General features: G+C 34.3%; 1 protein-coding gene across 1 annotated transcript; it reads left to right on the top strand.

The window, feature by feature from the left end:
• The first annotated feature begins 1846 nt into the window (after window positions 1-1846).
• On the top strand, window positions 1847-18160 carry LOC110100306 (ubiquitin carboxyl-terminal hydrolase 3-like). Its single transcript, XM_020827753.2, has 6 exons — window positions 1847-2192; window positions 8084-8200; window positions 15276-15374; window positions 16399-16587; window positions 16708-16889; window positions 17449-18160. Exons 1-6 carry the CDS (start codon window positions 2070-2072, stop codon window positions 17846-17848), a joined length of 1110 nt encoding a protein of 369 aa, XP_020683412.1. The 5' UTR covers window positions 1847-2069; the 3' UTR covers window positions 17849-18160.
• Window positions 18161-18820: the final 660 nt, after the last annotated feature.

Raw genomic sequence — 18820 nt, 5'->3', positions numbered from 1 at the left:
AGGACTTCCGCCCGACCACCAACTGATGCCAGACTTCTGCCCGACCATCGATTGATGCCGAACATCGGCCCAATCACCAACTGACATTAGACTTCCGCTCGACCACCAAACGTTGCTGGATTTCGACCGATTTTTGTTCGTCACTAAATTTCAACCCGACGGATGATTGTTGTAATATGATCATCCTCAATAGGATAGATAAGTCATTTATAATATATTCAAACAATAGTGAAATCATTTCAATTGATTGTGGCCCTATGGTTTATCATATTTTATAAGATTTTTTATGCAAAAAAAAAAAAAAACATGTGTTTATGAATTCCTTGTTTGTGTGCTGGATATCCGTAGAATGCTGAGATGAAAATTCCAACTCTGTCGCTGCTTATATTTTAGCTCGCAACAACTAAAAAATTACTTTATAAAGTAATTAAAAAATCATCCCAAATAAAACCTTAATCTTTATAATGCATCATAAAACTATCATTGTTGCGGGCTAGAATATACGCGGCGATAGAGTTAGAATTTTTTATCTCAGCGTTGTATGGATATCCATCACACAAACAGAAGAAAAATAAAACACATGGATTTTTACGTGGAAAACTAAGAAAAGGGGAAAAATCACGGGGCATTACCCAACTGAAAAGATTTCACAAGTGTTTAATTGGAGTACAAATGACTAAGTCATCTCTAAAATTTAGGACAATCATATTAGAATAATCAACTCTTGGGTTTAAATGTAGTTACAAACAAGGATCGGAGATCCGGTGACGTTGGGTGGTCGGGCAGAACTTCAGAATCACTTGGAGGTCGGACATAAAAAACACATGGATTTTTACGTGGAAAACTAAGAAAAGGGGAAAAATCACGGGGCATTACCCAACTGAAAAGATTTCACAAGTGTTTAATTGGAGTACAAATGACTAAGTCATCTCTAAAATTTAGGACAATCATATTAGAATAATCAACTCTTGGGTTTAAATGTAGTTACAAACAAGGATCGAAGATCCGGCGACATTGGGTGGTCGGGCAGAACTCCGGAGTCACTTGGAGGTCGGACATAATTCCAGTATCATTTGGAGATCGGGCGGAATTCCAGGTTCACTTGGAAATTGGGCAGAATTCCAGCGTCACTTGAACGTCGGGTAAAATTCTGGCTTCACTTCAAAGTTTGGTCGAAACTTCGGCAGTGGTTAATGAAGAGTCTAGTGGCGAGAGGGCTTTCTTCATTATCTTCTTCAAAGTTTGGTCGGAACTTCAGCAGTGGTTTGAATGTACGGCCAATGTTGAATCCCTTGATCATGGATTGTTTATCAGGCATTTGAAGGCTCTAATGATATCAGAATTTAAAGATTTTGAGCTCATTGGATTCGTCTCGTCGAGTCGTTCGATTCGATTATAAGCATGCCATATTTTAAAATTGTTTGGTAATCAAAATATTGATTGAACCTTCCAAATGTGCTTCGGGTCATTGATTTGGACTAGTTTGGGCTCGGATTGAGTTGAATTTGGTTTGAACCTTCCAAATGACATATTTTCGAGACGTTTAGTTCGACTGTAATTTACTGAAATCGGAGTTCAGATGGTCTCGAATTTAATTTTTGAAGCTTCCTACTTAATTTTTGCATCAAGATTTGTGACTGATCAAAATAATTTTTTTGATGATATATCAATCATTATAATCTCTTAAGCATGTTCAAATTTGAAATTTATATGAAAATTTTATATTTGATCATGATCCCAATATTTTTTTTAACAAAAGATGCCTTTACCGTAATATTTGTGGAGAAGTTTTAGGATGAGGAGTTTTAGTGAAATTTGACAAACATTAGAACCCGGAAAGCAATATAACGTGGCGGACCGGCCTGCCTGGGACCCCAGTCCCCAGGTCTCATTTGCGGCCCTAACAGCCATTGTAAACGGAAGAGATTTTCTCGGTGGTCTTGTCTTCTCCGTCCGAGCTGATCAGGTGGGCGCGCAGCTAGAGGTAGGGTTTTGCCGTCGTCTTCGCTTTTGCTCTTCGCCGGGCGGCGGTATACGAAAGGACTGCGAGGGTGGCGTGGAAGAGGTGGATGGTTATGGGAGCCACGGCCTCCAAACTCGAGAAGGCACTCGGAGACCAGTTCCCCGAAGGCGAGAGATACTTTGGACTCGAGAATTTCGGCAATACTTGTTACTGCAATAGTGTCTTGCAGGTCTTGTCCTCGTTTCCAGAAGTTTGATTTGACTTGGTTAAATATGTGATCGAAATAGTTTGAGATTCGCGATCCTTTTGTCCAAGTTTCTCTTATAATTTGGACTATTTATTTGGATTGATTTATTTCTGAATATAGACAAATGATTTAGAGTAGCTTATCTTTAGATGTTGGTTTTCCCTTTTTATGATAATATGAAGATTGTGAGTGATTTGATGCTGATGATTGAAAGTTGCAGTCCATTTTATGGTCGTATAGTGCCTTTGTTCTGTTCAATTATTTCTCCTTTCTATCTTGGTGCTGTTTTCTACTAATGCACTGTGATATGGATGCAGTCGACCTAAGGGAAGTTTCTTCTTCCTTTTTTATGTAATCTAGATAAAATTTAAGCATTTCTTCAGCAGTTATAGTTTGATATATGTTTTATCCATTATAAAACTAGGTTTGATGGAAAGTTGCATGAATTGAATTTGAATTTTTAAAGAGGTACTTGGTTGTTAGGATGCGTTTTTTTTCGGAGGATGCTGCAGCTTGGAGTGAAGGATATTCTCCATGGTGCATCTAATGATTTGAAATGCCATTTTCTTACTTTGATTTTTTTTTTGATTAATAAATATTCTTCTTTTAAATATGAAAAATATACGCCAGTGTTAGTGTCAGATAAGATTAGAGAGATTCAGCTTAGATTGTTTGGTCACATAAAACATCAACCTTTCGATGACCTTATTAGGAGAGTAGGCATATTAGATTCAACATATGTTAAAAAAATAGAGGTAGACCTCAAAAGAGTTGGGCAGAAAATAATAGAAATGATATTTTTTATTAGATTTAAATGCGGATTTGACTATTAATAGGACACAATGGAAAAAATTATTCATGTAGCTGACCCCACGTAGTAGGATAAATGCTTGTTGTTGTTATCGTTGTTGTTACTATCTTGAATATAGTCTACAAAATTTGGCAGTTGTAATAGTTTGCTTAAATACATTGCTTGTGCAAAGGCTTTTATGAAACCCTACCTCATATTTAATGAATACAAACTTTTCATTCAATAAAAATTTCTAAATTTATCATGTATTCATTTACATTTTGCATGTTATCCCACTTCAAATTTGTTATTATATGCACTTTTTTGTGTCTAATGGAATAGAATTGAGCTTTTAAAATTCTCTTAAACTCTGGCCATGTTAAGTTTGACAAATCATAGTTTTTTTATTATGAATTCTACCATATTAAATCATGTGAGGATAACTTCAAACGTACTTATTAAGTGCTAGAAAATTTGCGGTGGTAGAATGTGTATTTATTATCTTTGCTTCGTAAACATCTAGACTATCTAGTCAAAATAGATAACAACTGTGCGAGACCATAGATTTTTTTATGCAGAAAACCCAAGAAGGGGACAAATCGCAAGCAGTTGAATGAATCCACTAAATGATGGAAGATACAAGAATCCTCTCTTTTGCACAATTGAAGGAGTTGAGACTATACACAATTGAGAATAACCCCAACAATAGGTTTAGATATCAATAGTCAAACAACAATAAGTCGGATGATGAAACTCTAGAGATGGTGACGATGATTGCTGATGATAGTTGTCGGTGGTGATTATCAAAAAATGCGAGAATTCTTTAGCTCTCTCAGCTCTCGAACCTCATCTCCTGTAGAGAATGGAACACATTTTATAGGCTTTTTGAGAGAGACATTTTGGTACATTTTGTGAGAATTTAAAAGTCTCTGTCATATGATTTACATTGATCTCCTTGATTATAGGTTATTTATAAAACACCTGAATGTCTTAATGATATCATAATCAAATGATTTTAAACTCATTTAATTCATCTCGTTGAGTCGCTATTGCATGACAGAATTGGAGATCATTTGGTCATTCAATTAATGTTCTGAAGTTTTAAAATATGTTTCGCTTGCTTGATTTGAGCTCATTTGAAGTGGGTTTGGATCGGTTGTAATGTCTATTGCTTTGTCTCGTCTATACATTCAGTTCAATTATAAGTTTGTTGAAATTGGAGTTCAGACAATCTTGAATTTAATTTCAAAAGTTTCAAATTTAAATATTGCCTTGAGATTTGTGCTGATTATGTGAATTTTCTAGAGACTTAGTACTAAACATGAAATATGTTCATAGAAGCTCAAGTCAGTTGTTTATTACCTCAGGTTTGACGATTCAGTCATAGTAAGGTAACGCCAATTTTGCCTCTAACTTCAAGTAAATATCTTTGTCTTCTCTTCTTTATGTATCATTATCAGCTTCTCTCTTTGGTGATGGATTCTCGCTTTTGTAAGTTGTTGTCTGTTATTAAATTTCTCTCCTTTTATTTGAGCAGTTGGTGGAATAGATAATGGTTGTACTATATCAACAAGAGTTTCAAAGACAATCATCATTGTGATCATTTGTTCCTTCATTACAACACTGATCAACCATTTGCTTGGATATATATTTTTTTATATTGAAAAGATCTTCAATTATCTATAGTTTCTTCTCCTTGTTGTAGTTCTCAGGTTCCATAGAATCATCAAGTTGATCCTTCCTAGTCCTTAACCCTGAAAAACTTTTCCTAGAGGTCGGAACTTGGAACTACTCTTTAATACTAAAATATGATGTAGAATTTGGGTGAAGAAGGCTTGTAGAACTGGAAGAAAATTTATAGGACAAGAGATTATAATTTCTATGGAATACCTTGAAGGATAATGAGCTTATTTCTATTTTTTTAAACTAAACATAGAATTAATTCGATGTTAATATTAATTTAGAGGAGTGGACAACAATTGTATGTGTTACAAATATTTTTAGTGAATGTGATAGTACTGGATGGACTCCTTGATTGTAGGAGGTGAAGGCTGACACTTGCTAGAGGCGTTGGAGGAGCTCCGATTAGAGCAAATTGAATTTCTGCTTCAGTACTGGTTGGAGACAGCTTTTACAATGGTTGGATGACATAAGTAGAGAGAGGGAAAGGGAAGCCAGTCAGTATTTGTAGCAAAAGAGAATATTTTGAAAGTAAGAATTATGATTTCATTCAATTTGAAATTGAAAACTTGAAATCAATTATAGAGATCAAAGTATCAACAACCAATCTATTCAAGCTTAAAAGAAATTATAAGATAGGAACCATATCTTAAAATAGCTAAATCCTTCCTAGATTTCCTCATTAAAAAGTGATAAGTTATGTAGGATAATGAATAGAATTTTGCGGTGGGAATCAAATTTAGCATTGATTATCTCCAACTAATTTTCTCTATTTTCACTACTTGCCAGCCCTCATTATTTTCAAATAAGTCTCCACTCAATTCATACATGTTAATTAATTCCTTTCATGTTTGGTATATCATCAAAAGTTGACTTGATTATGCACAAATCTCAGTGAATATTTGAATTGGAAACACTTGGAAAAATTCAAGCCCCTCTGAACTCCAATTTCAAAAAATTATTGTCAAATTGAACTTCTTGATGAGAAAAACCCAACGACACTAAAAGTGCTATAATCTAAAGCATAAATGAGCCCATATCAATCACTTGGAGCATATTAGAAAATTTTGTGACATTAATTTGATGACCATGTAAATGCAAAACCTTGAATATTTATAGTCAAATCAAGCATTTCGATGAGGTGAATCGAATGAGCCCAAAATCATCTAATTCCAACATCACTAAGGAACCTAAATGCTGAAAGAATTATTTATGATTGATGAAATCAAACTTGTTTTTAATCGATGAAAGTAATATAGGTCGCCCGAAATAGTCTTAAAATCTAATACACTAGTGCGTTAAATTGAGAGAGTTGAAGACTGCCAATCATGGAGTTTTTAATGGCCTTCATCTTTGTTATTTCCCTCTCTTTTAATGGCCTTCATCTTTGGTATTTTCCTCTCTTTATATGAATCTTCCTCCTCCTTGCTTCCTTTCTTCAAACTCCTTTGATTTTTGCTTGCTTCCCGTTGTAGTTTTGGATTTTGAAGATGGGAAAGAGGGTGTAGCTCAATTTTTTAAGGAAAGAGAGAGAGCAAGATAGAGACTCAATTGTAGGGAGAGAAAGGGAGAGACGGGATAGCTGGATGAGGCAAAGGAATTAAATTTGCGTCATAGATTGACCGAAATAGTATGTTCACAAGGCTATTTATAGTCCTTTAAATGATAAGCTTGACTCGAAAAAAAGCAATCTATAAAATATGTAAAAGTCTCAAAGTACTTGTAAAATAGATTTGAATCATGTAATATGAACTATTTAATAAAATAAATCCTTATCTAAATGCTTATCACAAATTATTTTGATAATTGATAGGAATTATTTAAAGAAAATAATAGAATATTCCTTAGAATTCTCTCTTAAGGAGTGGCCAAACATAAGAAAAAAGGGGAGGATTATGTGGAGTGCTAGGTATCTCATTGATTCCTTAAGTTGGACTTGGACCATGCATCTCTTGTTTGGCCTCCCCCTCGGTTTGAAATTTTTAATTTGCTCTTTTGCATTTAAGCCCCCATTTTTTATCAATTGCATTCCCTGTCTTAGTCTTCTTTTGTTGAGATTTATGCTTGATGATGTAGCATTCTTTTAGTGATTTGAGTTTTTAAAAGCTTCTTGTATCATTCATCTTAGTTAGAATTCCACCATCATGAGGCTCTTGGACTAGGACTCTCCTCTTTGCTCCTATTTGTTCCTATAATTGTCCGCACTCATACTTGGGTGTGTCAGCTGGATTGATTTGACTTTATAGTAATGTCCTTTCTTTGTATATGCTTAGGTTGGTGAGGCACTGATTTCTTCATCTTCTTTAATAGCAAAGTCTTCTCCACTTATTGTAGCTTCTCCTCAATTTCTAGAAAACAACCTTTCTTCCTTTCAGATTTTTTTAAGCAGCTCTACAAAACTTTGGCTAGCCTTTTGATTATTGCTGGACTTTAGGATAGGAGTGGATGGTTGACAGACGTCTACTAATTTCTATCATAGGAGTAGTATAGATAAAATAAATATTAAGTAGAACATTTGCTTTTATTTAATTATTATAAGTAGTTGCAGGAATAGTACTTTTAAGCATAAGTTAGCTATCATTTTTTATGAGACAATATTTTGTGATTTTCTGTGTTAAATGGCTTCCCTTTTTCCCAATTAAGAGTTCCTTAGGGGATGTTTTGATGGAAGTCTTAGGGTGGAGTAAATCAAATTTAGGAGATTCGAATTTTTAGGTGTTTGATTAGAAAGAAAGCAAATTTAGAGTGATTTTGTTTTTGTTTTTGTTTTTGGAACTCCCCACATAGTTAATTTTCAATGTATTTGAAAATTTTCTTAATTTGGGAGAATTTCAAATATAACGCATATGCGAAACTTCATCTGCCGTTGCCTGGCACCGCCAACCATTGGCTCTCGTGGTTGCCATATTTCAAATATTGGTTTTACTTTGTAACTTATCAAACACATCAAAAAAAAAAGTTACTCTTAAATTTCTTTTACAAGCAACCAAACACAAAAAAAATATTTCAGATGCATGATTTTACTTTACATTATATTTTGAATTCATTATATTTCTAAACACTTACAACCAAACTACCGTTTAGAATAATGTGACGTACTTTTGGTGGAAAACTTGATGATGTTGGCCCATGGAATGTTTTGGAATTTATTTTAATATTTTTCTTATATTTGATTTTATGATCATATTTTTTCAATTTATGAAAGATTAAAAATATAAAATTTATGGGGCTTACCTCGTGCCTTGCTGATTATACCCCACCTCACGACAAGTAAAAATTCTCTATCTTTTAAAACATTCATAATTATTTTTACATGCATGTATTTCTGTTTCTAAGCCTTAATGAATTCTTTATTTAGGATCGTATTGCGTTACTAAACCTCTTTAATCATGAAATTGTGCAGGCACTTTATTTTTGCATCCCTTTCAGAGAACAATTACTGGAGTATTATTCAAATAACAAAAATGTTGCAGAAGTTGATGAAAATCTGCTTACATGTCTGGCAGATCTTTTCAATCAGGTAAATGCAGAATTTCAACTCCCTACGTCTCTCTCTCTCTCACACACATGCGCACACAGAAATTTGATCCCAGCAGGTTTCCTTTTTCTTCTCTATCTATCTCCAAATGCTTCTAGAAGTCTGCTAAAAAATTTTGATCAGGTAACTGCAAAAAGTCCCCTGCTTTCCTCTCTCTCTCTCTCACAGACACATACACGTAGATGTGTGCCAAGACGGGTTCTTGGGTTATCTTCTTCAATCCATAAGTATATTTTCTTTGTTGTTTCATTCAATTGTCATATACAGTTACACTGTAATGTGGAGTGTTTATGAGTTCAGCGTCACAATGTGCATCCTTGTTATGTGTGTTTCTTGCATGGTTTCTCTTCATCCTTATTTCAACAACACAAATCCAAGGACCTTTATCACCCCGACAAACTTTATAATATATTTTCCTTTATTCTTGTTTAGAGTTGCATTTCGTGTTCATTTTTAAATCCTTTTATATGCTGCTTATTTAAATCTGCTTCACTCAAACAACAACCATGCTTGAAATTGCTGGCATATTTTATCTTCAGTAGCTGCTACTCCCATTCTGTGTTACTGCATTCGTTTTAGAATTCATGTTCTCAAATTTACTCCATGCATCTTACATAGCATTATCAGTCCTTGTTTGTGTTTTCTGGTAGCCTGACTCTAGGTATAGTTGAACTTGCTGTATTTCTAGCAGTCTTTGTATTCAACACAAGATAATTCCTGATAGATAATGATGTCATTTGAAATTATTGAAATATTGGGTATCTACTAAATTGGATGCAAGAAAAGTACAGGCAAAAAGAAGTAAAATGTGTTCCTTACACATTACTCTAAATATAGGTATCACAATTAATAAATGGTTCAAAACCCAGGAACAAACTATCAATGAATCGTACTAAAATGTACAGGATCCAGGAACACCTATTATTTTCGCTAGATGAGCAATATTAAAAAGTATTGATATAACTCATACTTGCTAAGGCCTAAATACAAGGTATAGAGCATATAAATGCTTAATAAAAGATGACATTAGTTGGAAAGTGCCAACCGATGGTTGCTTCTCCCTGATTTGGTTGGAGGTATTGGATGGTGTCACTTTAATAAGGGCGCCCACCTCTTCCTAGTGGCGTGCAACACCTTAGATATAGTGGGACTTTTGGAAAATAAAATTTAATTGCATGCTCGGACTATCGATGTATACACTCATCTTTCCTAGATTAGTAGAGATAGTTTGCATAAAATTAACCAACTTTTGTTCTGGTCAATTTGAAGGTAAATTCTTAGGCATACAACCTTTCTTGTGAAAGCCCAACAGAATATCTCAGTGGATGTCGTGCAACCCGTAGAAATTGAAACAAAACATAAAAGCCAAGTATAAGGAACGACAACAACAGATAAAACCATATGCTAGCATGCTTGATTAATGGTAATAAATTTTGAACTGCAAGGAAGCTGCTATAATAAAATCACAAGTTGATACAATATTGCAACCACAATTCTATGCTACAACACTCATCAAAAGGTGTTCTACACTCAAACCTATATATACGTGCAACATAGAAAAAGACGATATAACAAGGGAGATTAATTGTGATATCCCGGGATCAAAGTACTGTTCAAATCAGTCTAACCCGATTAGAAGTTAGTTAATCTATTGAATTTTGATGTTTGAAATATTTTGCATATGCTTGAGAATGATCTGTATGCATGAAAAGGGTGATCTGAAGTGAATTCCAGGAGTCTAAATGCTTGCTTGTGAGATTTGAAAATTGTTTCCCTGGAGCGCCCCGACGCTGGAATAGTGGCAAGCTTGTCATAACCCAACTCGATATGACCTGATTTCATATAACTCATACAGTGTCAGATTGTGGCAAGATTGACCCCAAGATCTGATTGGAGAATTACTGAAGTAAAACTTCCAATTTATATGCTATATAGAGCCACTATTGAATACAAAATAAAGTGAAAGTCTATTGAATCCCAACGTAATTTTCTATATATCATCCAAAAATATATAATCTGAAGGCTATCTACAATAGTTCTTGGCAACTAGGAGTGTTAAAATCGGGTCACAGGTTAGGTTCGGGTCGAACCTGACATCGACCAGTTGTTGTTTGACCTAACTCGAACCAGACCCAATTTTGCAAAATGGTCAAAAATCTCAACCCAGATCCGACCTGCAAATGGTTGAGAAGTGACTAGCAAGCGGGTCCGGAGACTCCGGATGGCAGACGCAATCGGCGACGTGATCGCCTAAGCCAGTGAGTCACTGAGCAAGCCTAATGGCCCGAGCGAACGAAAGTGGGGCTATGCGCAGGCTGAGCGCGCCTAACGGCCTGGCGCCTAAGCCGCTGCGCTGAGCAAGCTAACGTCAGACGCAAACCATTCGCCACGCGGTCACGCGAAGTGGCGAAGTCGAACTCCTACTACGCACCGCCTAAGTGACGATCTAAGCGAACAGACTTTGGACGAGGTCACACGAGGCGAAGTCGAACCCAACAAACCAAGTATATCGATTTCGAGTTGCCAGGTTTGTAATGGCGGGTCAACACGAGTTAATTTAGGATTTCTGGGTCAACACGTGTTGATTTAGGGTTTCCGGGTCAACCAAAAACCGACCCAGTTTTGTAAATGAGTCAGAATCTCAAACCCAATCCGTATGACAAGTGAGTTGACCCGAACCCGGAATTTTCCTAGTCGGGTATGGGTTGGGTCAAATTTTGACACCCTTATTGGCAACAGAGAGAACAAAATAAAAGTCAAACCTATAAAAATCAAAATTAATCGAAACATACCTACAACACATAGTGGAGCCTGCTATTCAAACTACTCAGCTCGCTCCTTACCCTTTCCCGGGCCGGAAAATAAATGCAAAAGCAAGGATGAGCTAACACGGCTCAGTAGACTATCGCAGCCTAAAACAAAATTCATTAACTAAAATCAAAAGAATTGGAATCATATATTGAAATTGCATACAATTAAAGAAATACTAAAATTAAATAAATTATAAACAAACACTTCATAATGATTATCAAAATAATTCTTAAGCCCAAATTTTCATACATCTTCATTACCAAAATACCACCTTGGCACCCATTAACATCGACATAACAAAATCCTACCTCGGTCTCCCACTAGCACCGGCATCGCAACAGTTCAGTAACAGAATCTCACCTCAGTCGCCCACCGGCGCCAGCATCACAACACTTCGGTAATAGAATCCCAACTTGGTTGTCCGCTTGAACCGGCATCACAACACTTCAGTAACAGAATCCCACCTCAGTCGCCCAATGGCGAGGCATCACATCACATTAGAATACATCACGTCATATTTTTTCATATTATTCATTGCATATCATTAATTAAAATATAATTGGACTGAATTCAAAAATTGTCAAAATGCCCTAATGGTAGACAACAAAAATATTATTGAGCAAATATTCAGTATTTCAAAATATAATAAAATTATCAAGAGATTGTGTAAAATATTATTTTAAAGCTTTAATTGTATAGTAATATTTTTTTTATATGTCAAAATAAATTTTTGAGTAGACAAAAATTATTGTTTTTTCAAAATCAACTAGCAAAAAGTTTTCAAAATATATTCAAAATGTTCATAATCTCACTCTCTATAACATATAAAAAGTTACGCGGTAAAAGTTATATCAAAACAAAGTTATCTTCATTTTCGGTAACGAAAATTCAAATTTTATAAAAAAAATAAAAAACATCAAATTATTGAAAACTGAAATAGGCAAAACGTAACCTACCTCGAGACGAGCAAATTTCTCAATTGTGCCGACGGACAAAAATCACTCTACGACTATCAAAACTAAGCATTCTTCCTTCTCTCTCCTCTTTTTTCATTTCTCCCAAACGATTCTATGTTCATGAAAAATCAAATGCCATTTAATAAACTTTGTAATGGTTTTAGATTTTTTTAATATAAAATAATAATAACATTATAATAATATTATAATAAATTTGTAATATAAAATTCATTGAATTTTTTTTAGGGATTCAAAAAAATATAGAAAAATATCTATAAAATAATTTATTTTATTTAAAATTTTTGATGAAATCGATTTGCAAAATTGACACATAAATTTCCCAAATTCCCACTTCAATGGTAAGATGTCAATTTCTTAAGAAACTTCATCAGTGCTAAAAAATTATGAAAAAATTAATGACACTAAAATATCATAATAGATATGTTATGGCGAAGGCGGTTTATGATTTAAATTTATTGGTTGTTGTAGGTAAAAATGTATTTTTCAAAATTTTTTGAGTTATAACAAGTGTCGCTCCATCGCTATGAGTTCTGAAATTTGGAAATTAATTCAAAGCTGTTAATTTTTGAAGGAGTGCCTTCGCGCTGACTCTTGAAATGCTTTGGAGCACTGACCCTCTTTTTACACTTAAAATATCAAATTCAACAATTCCGTTATATTTCATTTCTTTTGTAGCTGAGCAACAGATAGAGGGAGAGAGATTTTGGAAAGAAAAGAAGAGGATTTGAGCCGCTTTTGTCTGTTATTTGTCGTCAACCTAGTTATATAAGTTGTTCGGATCGAGGTAGATCACATTATGTCTATCTAATTTAAAAAAAAAAACAAAGATTTTTTGAAATTTTTAATTAAATTTATATTTTTGTCACAAAAAAACGAGGATAAATTTGCACTAGTAAAACCTTCATCGCGTAATTTTTTGTATGTTATAGAGAGTGAGATTCTAAATATTTTGAATATTTTTTGAGAATTTTACACCTAGAGTTTTGAAATATATGCGGTTTTTATTGGATAGAAAATAATTTTGACTAAAAAAATAATGTCGTAGTATAATTAAAGTCTTAAAATAATATTATGCACAATCTTTGGTAATTTGGTTATGTTTTAAAAATGTAAATTTCTGTTCAACAAGATTTTTTGTTGCCTACCATTATAGCAAGTTGAGAAATTTTGCACTGATTTTCTTTATACTTTAATGGTTACATTAAAATGAAATATAAAGCTATTTGTAGCTTCAGCTGGTCATCATGAAGGCTAAGGGGCAAAGGTGAGTCACACTACAAGTATTATGATTGGTGCTACAGATTAGGAGAAGATTTGATCGCAATTAGTTTTCAAGTGGGAGATTGTTAGTTTTATGTCAAATATGATTGTGTCGATCAATCGGGTTGTATTGTTGACTCAGGCTTCAATTCTATCAGTTGAGCTTGATGAGGAGCTCGTTAGGGGGTTGCAAGGTGGCAACGCGCCCCCTGTTCAGGGGTTTGGGGGGTAAAGCTGCAAAAAAAAAGTTTGTCAGTATTGTCGTACAACAATGTGACATTGTATGATGGAGTACTGTAGGTCTTCAGGCTCAAGCTGGAGATAGATAGTGGAGTGCTGTGGCATTCTAACATTAGCGTTGCGGCACTGCAAGTTAGGCTTGATAAAGAGAGTGGAGCGTTGCAGCGCTGCAAATCAGGCTCAACAATTTTTTCTTTTATCTTCTTCTTATTTTACTGAAAGAGTTGCGTCCTTTGGATATTTTTAAGTGCGTCTCTTATCTGTTTTGAGTAGATTGATGTGTGTGAAGTGAAGAGAGAGTGTGAGAAAGAGATCTGTTCAATTTCTTTCTATTTTTATAGTGGATTTCTTAGTGTGGTGTCTTTGTGATTTTTTTCCCGATTTCGGGTTTTTTCACGTTAAATCCCTGTGTTCTTTTTTTTTTTTTTTTTCGGTGCACCTTAATTTTTCATTTTTGTTTTGTTGTGCGATTATACTTCCCAACAATGCATCTATGTAAATACATTCAATTATTAGTGTCTATAGTAAATTTTTAAATTCATATATCATACATACTTATGTATAATTATGCGCATTCCCATTCAATTATATTTTGTGTGCGAATTTGTAAATGGAAACATGTGTACTATACATGCATGCATGAAAAGATTGTTTAAAAAAAAAGTTAAAAAAATAATTTTCCCATAACACTAGCAAATAAATGCATGTTATATTTTGTCTAATTTGATATGGTACCACATTGTCCTGTTTGATAGTTTCAAATACATAACATGTGGTTTTTGCTATATGGTTTGCAAATACTCCTTTTGACATAAAATTCCAGGGTTTTAAAAATCGGACCGGACCGGTCGGTCCAACCGGTTCAATCGTGAACCAGTTTTAAGGTCGGTCCAGTTCATCCTAAAAACCTTTTCTGCATTGAATCGCCCAAAATCGTCGGGAACAGGCAAACCGCTGAATCAGTCACGGTTCTCTTGAACCGGCCAGTTCAATTTTTGAATTATTTGAATAATTCTATAAATTATTTTTAAATATTAAGTAATAGTTGTAATTTAATTTTAAATTACAAAATTCCAACTAAGCATTTCACAAGGCTTCATTACTTTATATGAGATATTACTCCATCCTAACTCATAAGACAATATAAAGCAAAAGCATTACCAAGAGATTGTTTCCCAAATGATGTGGAACTAAAAAAATTAAAGTTCTTACTTTTTAAGTTTGCAACATATGCTATATATTTTAAAATAGATTTTTTAAATAAATTGTTTATGATGTAAATAATTTTTTATTTTAATTAATTATGTTAAATGAATTATACTCTTCATTTGTACCCTGGTTTGATCGGTCGAACCGTGAACCTCTCTTTCCTCCAGTTTATTGTCCGATCTAATTTTCACAACCTTGTAAAATTCTTTGTTCCGGATTATCTGATATGTACTAAATTACAGCACCTTTTACTTCTCTTCATGGGAAGCAATGGATAGGCTTCCCCTCTTAGTTCTTCCATTACAGCAAAAAGCTTCCCTGTAGCTGAAATCGCTGAAATGTTCTATTAACCTATACCTATATTTTTAGTTGACTTGCTAAATTTGTCCTCTTAGCTGATGATTTATCACTAGTGCTTAGGATTTACTCGGGGGATTTTGCTAAGAGCGCTAGCAAGTACTGTGAAGTTGACATTAGGTAGTTTTATTAGAAAGTTCGATTATATGTGAAGTGGATAAACATTTCACCTGTGATTAATACTTGTGTTCTTCTTTGTACAGATCAACTCATCAAAAAAGAAGACTGGTGTAATTGCCCCTAAGCGTTTTGTGCAGAGAGTTAAAAAACAAAATGAACTTTTCCGCAGCTATATGCACCAGGTTATTTTTCTGAATAGATTTTTTTATGCTTCTTTCGTATAAATATTGTTTTAGGATGTTGATAGCATGTGACTTCGAGATGTTAAAATCATATTATTTTTTGCATCAAAGTTATCTTGAGCTGAATCAACTGATTAAACTAATGATCCACTTTCTATTAGAAATATCTTAAACTTGAACTTTTATTTTATCCAGTGAACGTACGCTCCTCTACGTTCGGATCTAGGCAAAAAAAGCGCAATACCGAGTACCGAGTTGTACCGAGTTTTTTAAAAAACGCTGTTTTGATCTAAAACTGAACTTAGAGGAGCGTACGTTCACTGGATGTAATAAAAGTTCCTTAAACTGAATGTGAAAGAGATATGCAGACTGCAAATTTTTAATGTATTTGCATTTTTTTTTTGAACGATGCATTCTTTTTCTAGGAATAACCTTGTGAGCCATCACTGCTGTCACCCTGCCACTTTCTACTACATTCTACTTATTTAGTTGGTTGCTTGACAAATAATTTTAGCATATATGTGGAACTAGTCAAGCAGGAGAAACTTCTAAGAGATGATGCCGTTTTCTTATTCTTATAAATTAATCTTCATTCATTTGCAAGCAGCAGGTGGATAGAGTACGCTAATTGAATTTTACTACCAGGTCTAGTAGTTGTTCAACAACATAGTCACACATTTGTGAAGAAATTAAGCCTTTATGGATTCTGCCAATCTAGCCAAATCCAAAGGCATCCCATTATAATTTAACTGTTACGTCAGAGTTCAGATCATCATTCTTGTATTACTTATTGGATTGGGCGATCCTTTGGACCTTTTTGATGAAATTTTCTTGTCGCTTTTGTGAGGTTTCCGCATATATTGGTATGTGCCACATATATTATGCTAAGCTATGATGGATGACAATAAATTCCATTTTACTAGAACTCCACTGTCAGAAACTATTAGTTTGATGCTTGGTCCATTTTAATCCTGTACTCATCTGAGAGATCATGAGTGAACAAGATTTATCTTTTTCTGTCCAGGATGCTCATGAATTTTTGAATTTCTTGCTTAACGAGCTTGTTGACATTTTGGAGAAGGAGGGAAATGATATCAATGATTCTCCTGGAACCTCATCACAAGCAGAACAAAATGTAAATGGGCCAGTTCATCTACAAGAGAATGGAGCAAAGAAAGAACCTCTCCTTACCTGGGTCCACAAAAGTTTTCAGGTAAATAAACTTATCAGATTGTAATTCACTCCATTATTTTTTTGTGATACTCTTTCTTCTTCTCTTGGGTTTTAGGATAGTTTTATCTACTTTATAAATATACTGTGCTGTTATTCACAGGGCATATTGACTAACGAGACAAGATGTCTAAGGTGTGAAACTGTCACTGCTAGAGACGAGACTTTTTTAGATTTAAGTCTTGACATAGAGCAAAATAGTTCCATCACAAGCTGTCTCAAAAACTTCAGCTCTACAGAGACATTGAATGCTGAGGACAAGTTTTTCTGTGACAAATGCTGCAGGTTAGTTTTGCAACAATTCTCTTTTTTTAAAACAGATTAATTAGGTTTTTCTTGGTCTTTGATGATAATATAGAGGAGCCATGCTACCCCAAATTTAGAGAAAACGGCTTGGTTCACCCACCCTGTTGAGATAAAGGGTAAAAAATTAATATGATGGCATTCAAATGTTTTAACTGACTTAAATTAGTTTTTGTTTGGGCCTGCTTATGTGTTATTAAAATCTATTTTTTAAACCATAATTTTAATTATGCTTTCTCAAAACAACATTTTTTAGATAATTTTAAAAGGGTGTGAAAAGTTTCTTCCACAGCATGGCTGTTGTTCCTACCATAAAATAAGTCAAAAGGTGGTCCAAAATGAATACTTAGGTTTCGTTTAGGACGTTTTTTTATTGCTTCTTAAAACATCTTTCTAGTTTAAAAATTAAAATTTTTATACTAGAAAGCTGTCCCAAACGAAGTCTTAAGCTTGTGCTTCCAGCTAGTTTTGTAAGCTCCTTGATATTGATCAATTACTGGTCAGCTTGTCTAACCAGTATATATATATTTTAATGGTTTAGCTTGCAAGAAGCTCAGAAAAGAATGAAGATAAAGAAGCCTCCAAACGTCCTCGTTATTCATCTCAAGCGTTTCAAGTATATAGAACAACTTGGGAGGTACAAAAAGCTCTCTTACCGAGTAGTCTTCCCCCTCGAGCTGAAACTCAGCAACACTGTAGAGAATGCTGATTCTGAGTATTCTCTCTTTGCTGTTGTTGTTCATGTCGGAAGTGGGCCCAACCATGGTCACTATATTAGCCTTGTTAAGAGCCACAATCATTGGCTGTTTTTTGATGATGAGAATGTAGAGATGATGGATGAATCCCATGTTCAAACATTCTTTGGTTCAGCACAGGAATATTCTAGCAACACAGACCATGGCTACATCCTCTTCTATGAGAATCTTAGTGTTGGGAACTAGGTATGTTATTTTTATTTTTTTTCTCCCTTTTTTCTTAACTTTCTTGAGGTTTATGGGGTTTCATTTTACCGTTGTTTCTCAATTTGTTTACCTTATCACATAACATTTAAAAATCCGAAAGGTCAGCTTCGAAGTTTTTTATTTTTATGTTTTTGGGTGTACAGTAAATGGTAGTAAGACTCCATTGATTTAATAATGAAAGGACTGTACATTGGGTTGTTTCGAGAATGGAGAATCCTTGTATTTTCACAGCTGAATTATTTATAATAGAAATGAAGTTGGCCTGGACAAGCTTTTTTGAGTTGCTAGAAACATTTTGGTCTTCAGTTGTGGTATTCTCAGTCAAATTTGATTAAATTTATTTTGTTCTAAATTTAGTATAAGATTTGATGTATCGTTATCATTTTAAACTAAATGTAATGATTATGAAGCTTATTCTTGCTGACATGCTCTTTGATTGATCTGTTGTGTTACTGCTTCTATTTCGCACTGCAATCAAAATATAGATCAAGGTTTTGTTTGGGATCATTTTCTTATTATTTTATTTTTCAGTCACTATTTTTTTTGTTGCTTAAAAAAAAATTATTAGGAAGTTATTCTTTATAACAGCTTTCCTACTGCAGTTTTACAAAAGAAAAACATGTGAGGTATTTAGAGCTGTTGCTTTGTATTAATTATTTTGTGTGGACAATGAACGTCATCCAGAGACCAATCAGAATGAGCTACGTCACCCTTTCGCTCAGTACCGTTTGGTACCGTGGCTCAATACAGCTGATGTGGTTGCACCTGATTCGTCTTCGAACATTGAACTGTGTGTGACCTCCATAGAATAATTTCTCGCCGCTTTGACTATGTTGCCTGCCTCGTTCTTTCCTTTTGATTTGCTGGACTCTTTTGTTCCATAACGGTTCTTTGGTTGCCTTTTTGGCACCTTTTGCCTAGTTGATTCTATGGCTGATGCATCGCTGCGTT

Source organism: Dendrobium catenatum, unplaced genomic scaffold (genome assembly GCF_001605985.2).
Source record: "Dendrobium catenatum unplaced genomic scaffold, ASM160598v2 fragScaff_scaffold_188, whole genome shotgun sequence".
Lineage (NCBI taxonomy): Eukaryota > Viridiplantae > Streptophyta > Magnoliopsida > Asparagales > Orchidaceae > Dendrobium > Dendrobium catenatum.
This window is presented reverse-complemented; position numbering and strand designations above follow the sequence as displayed.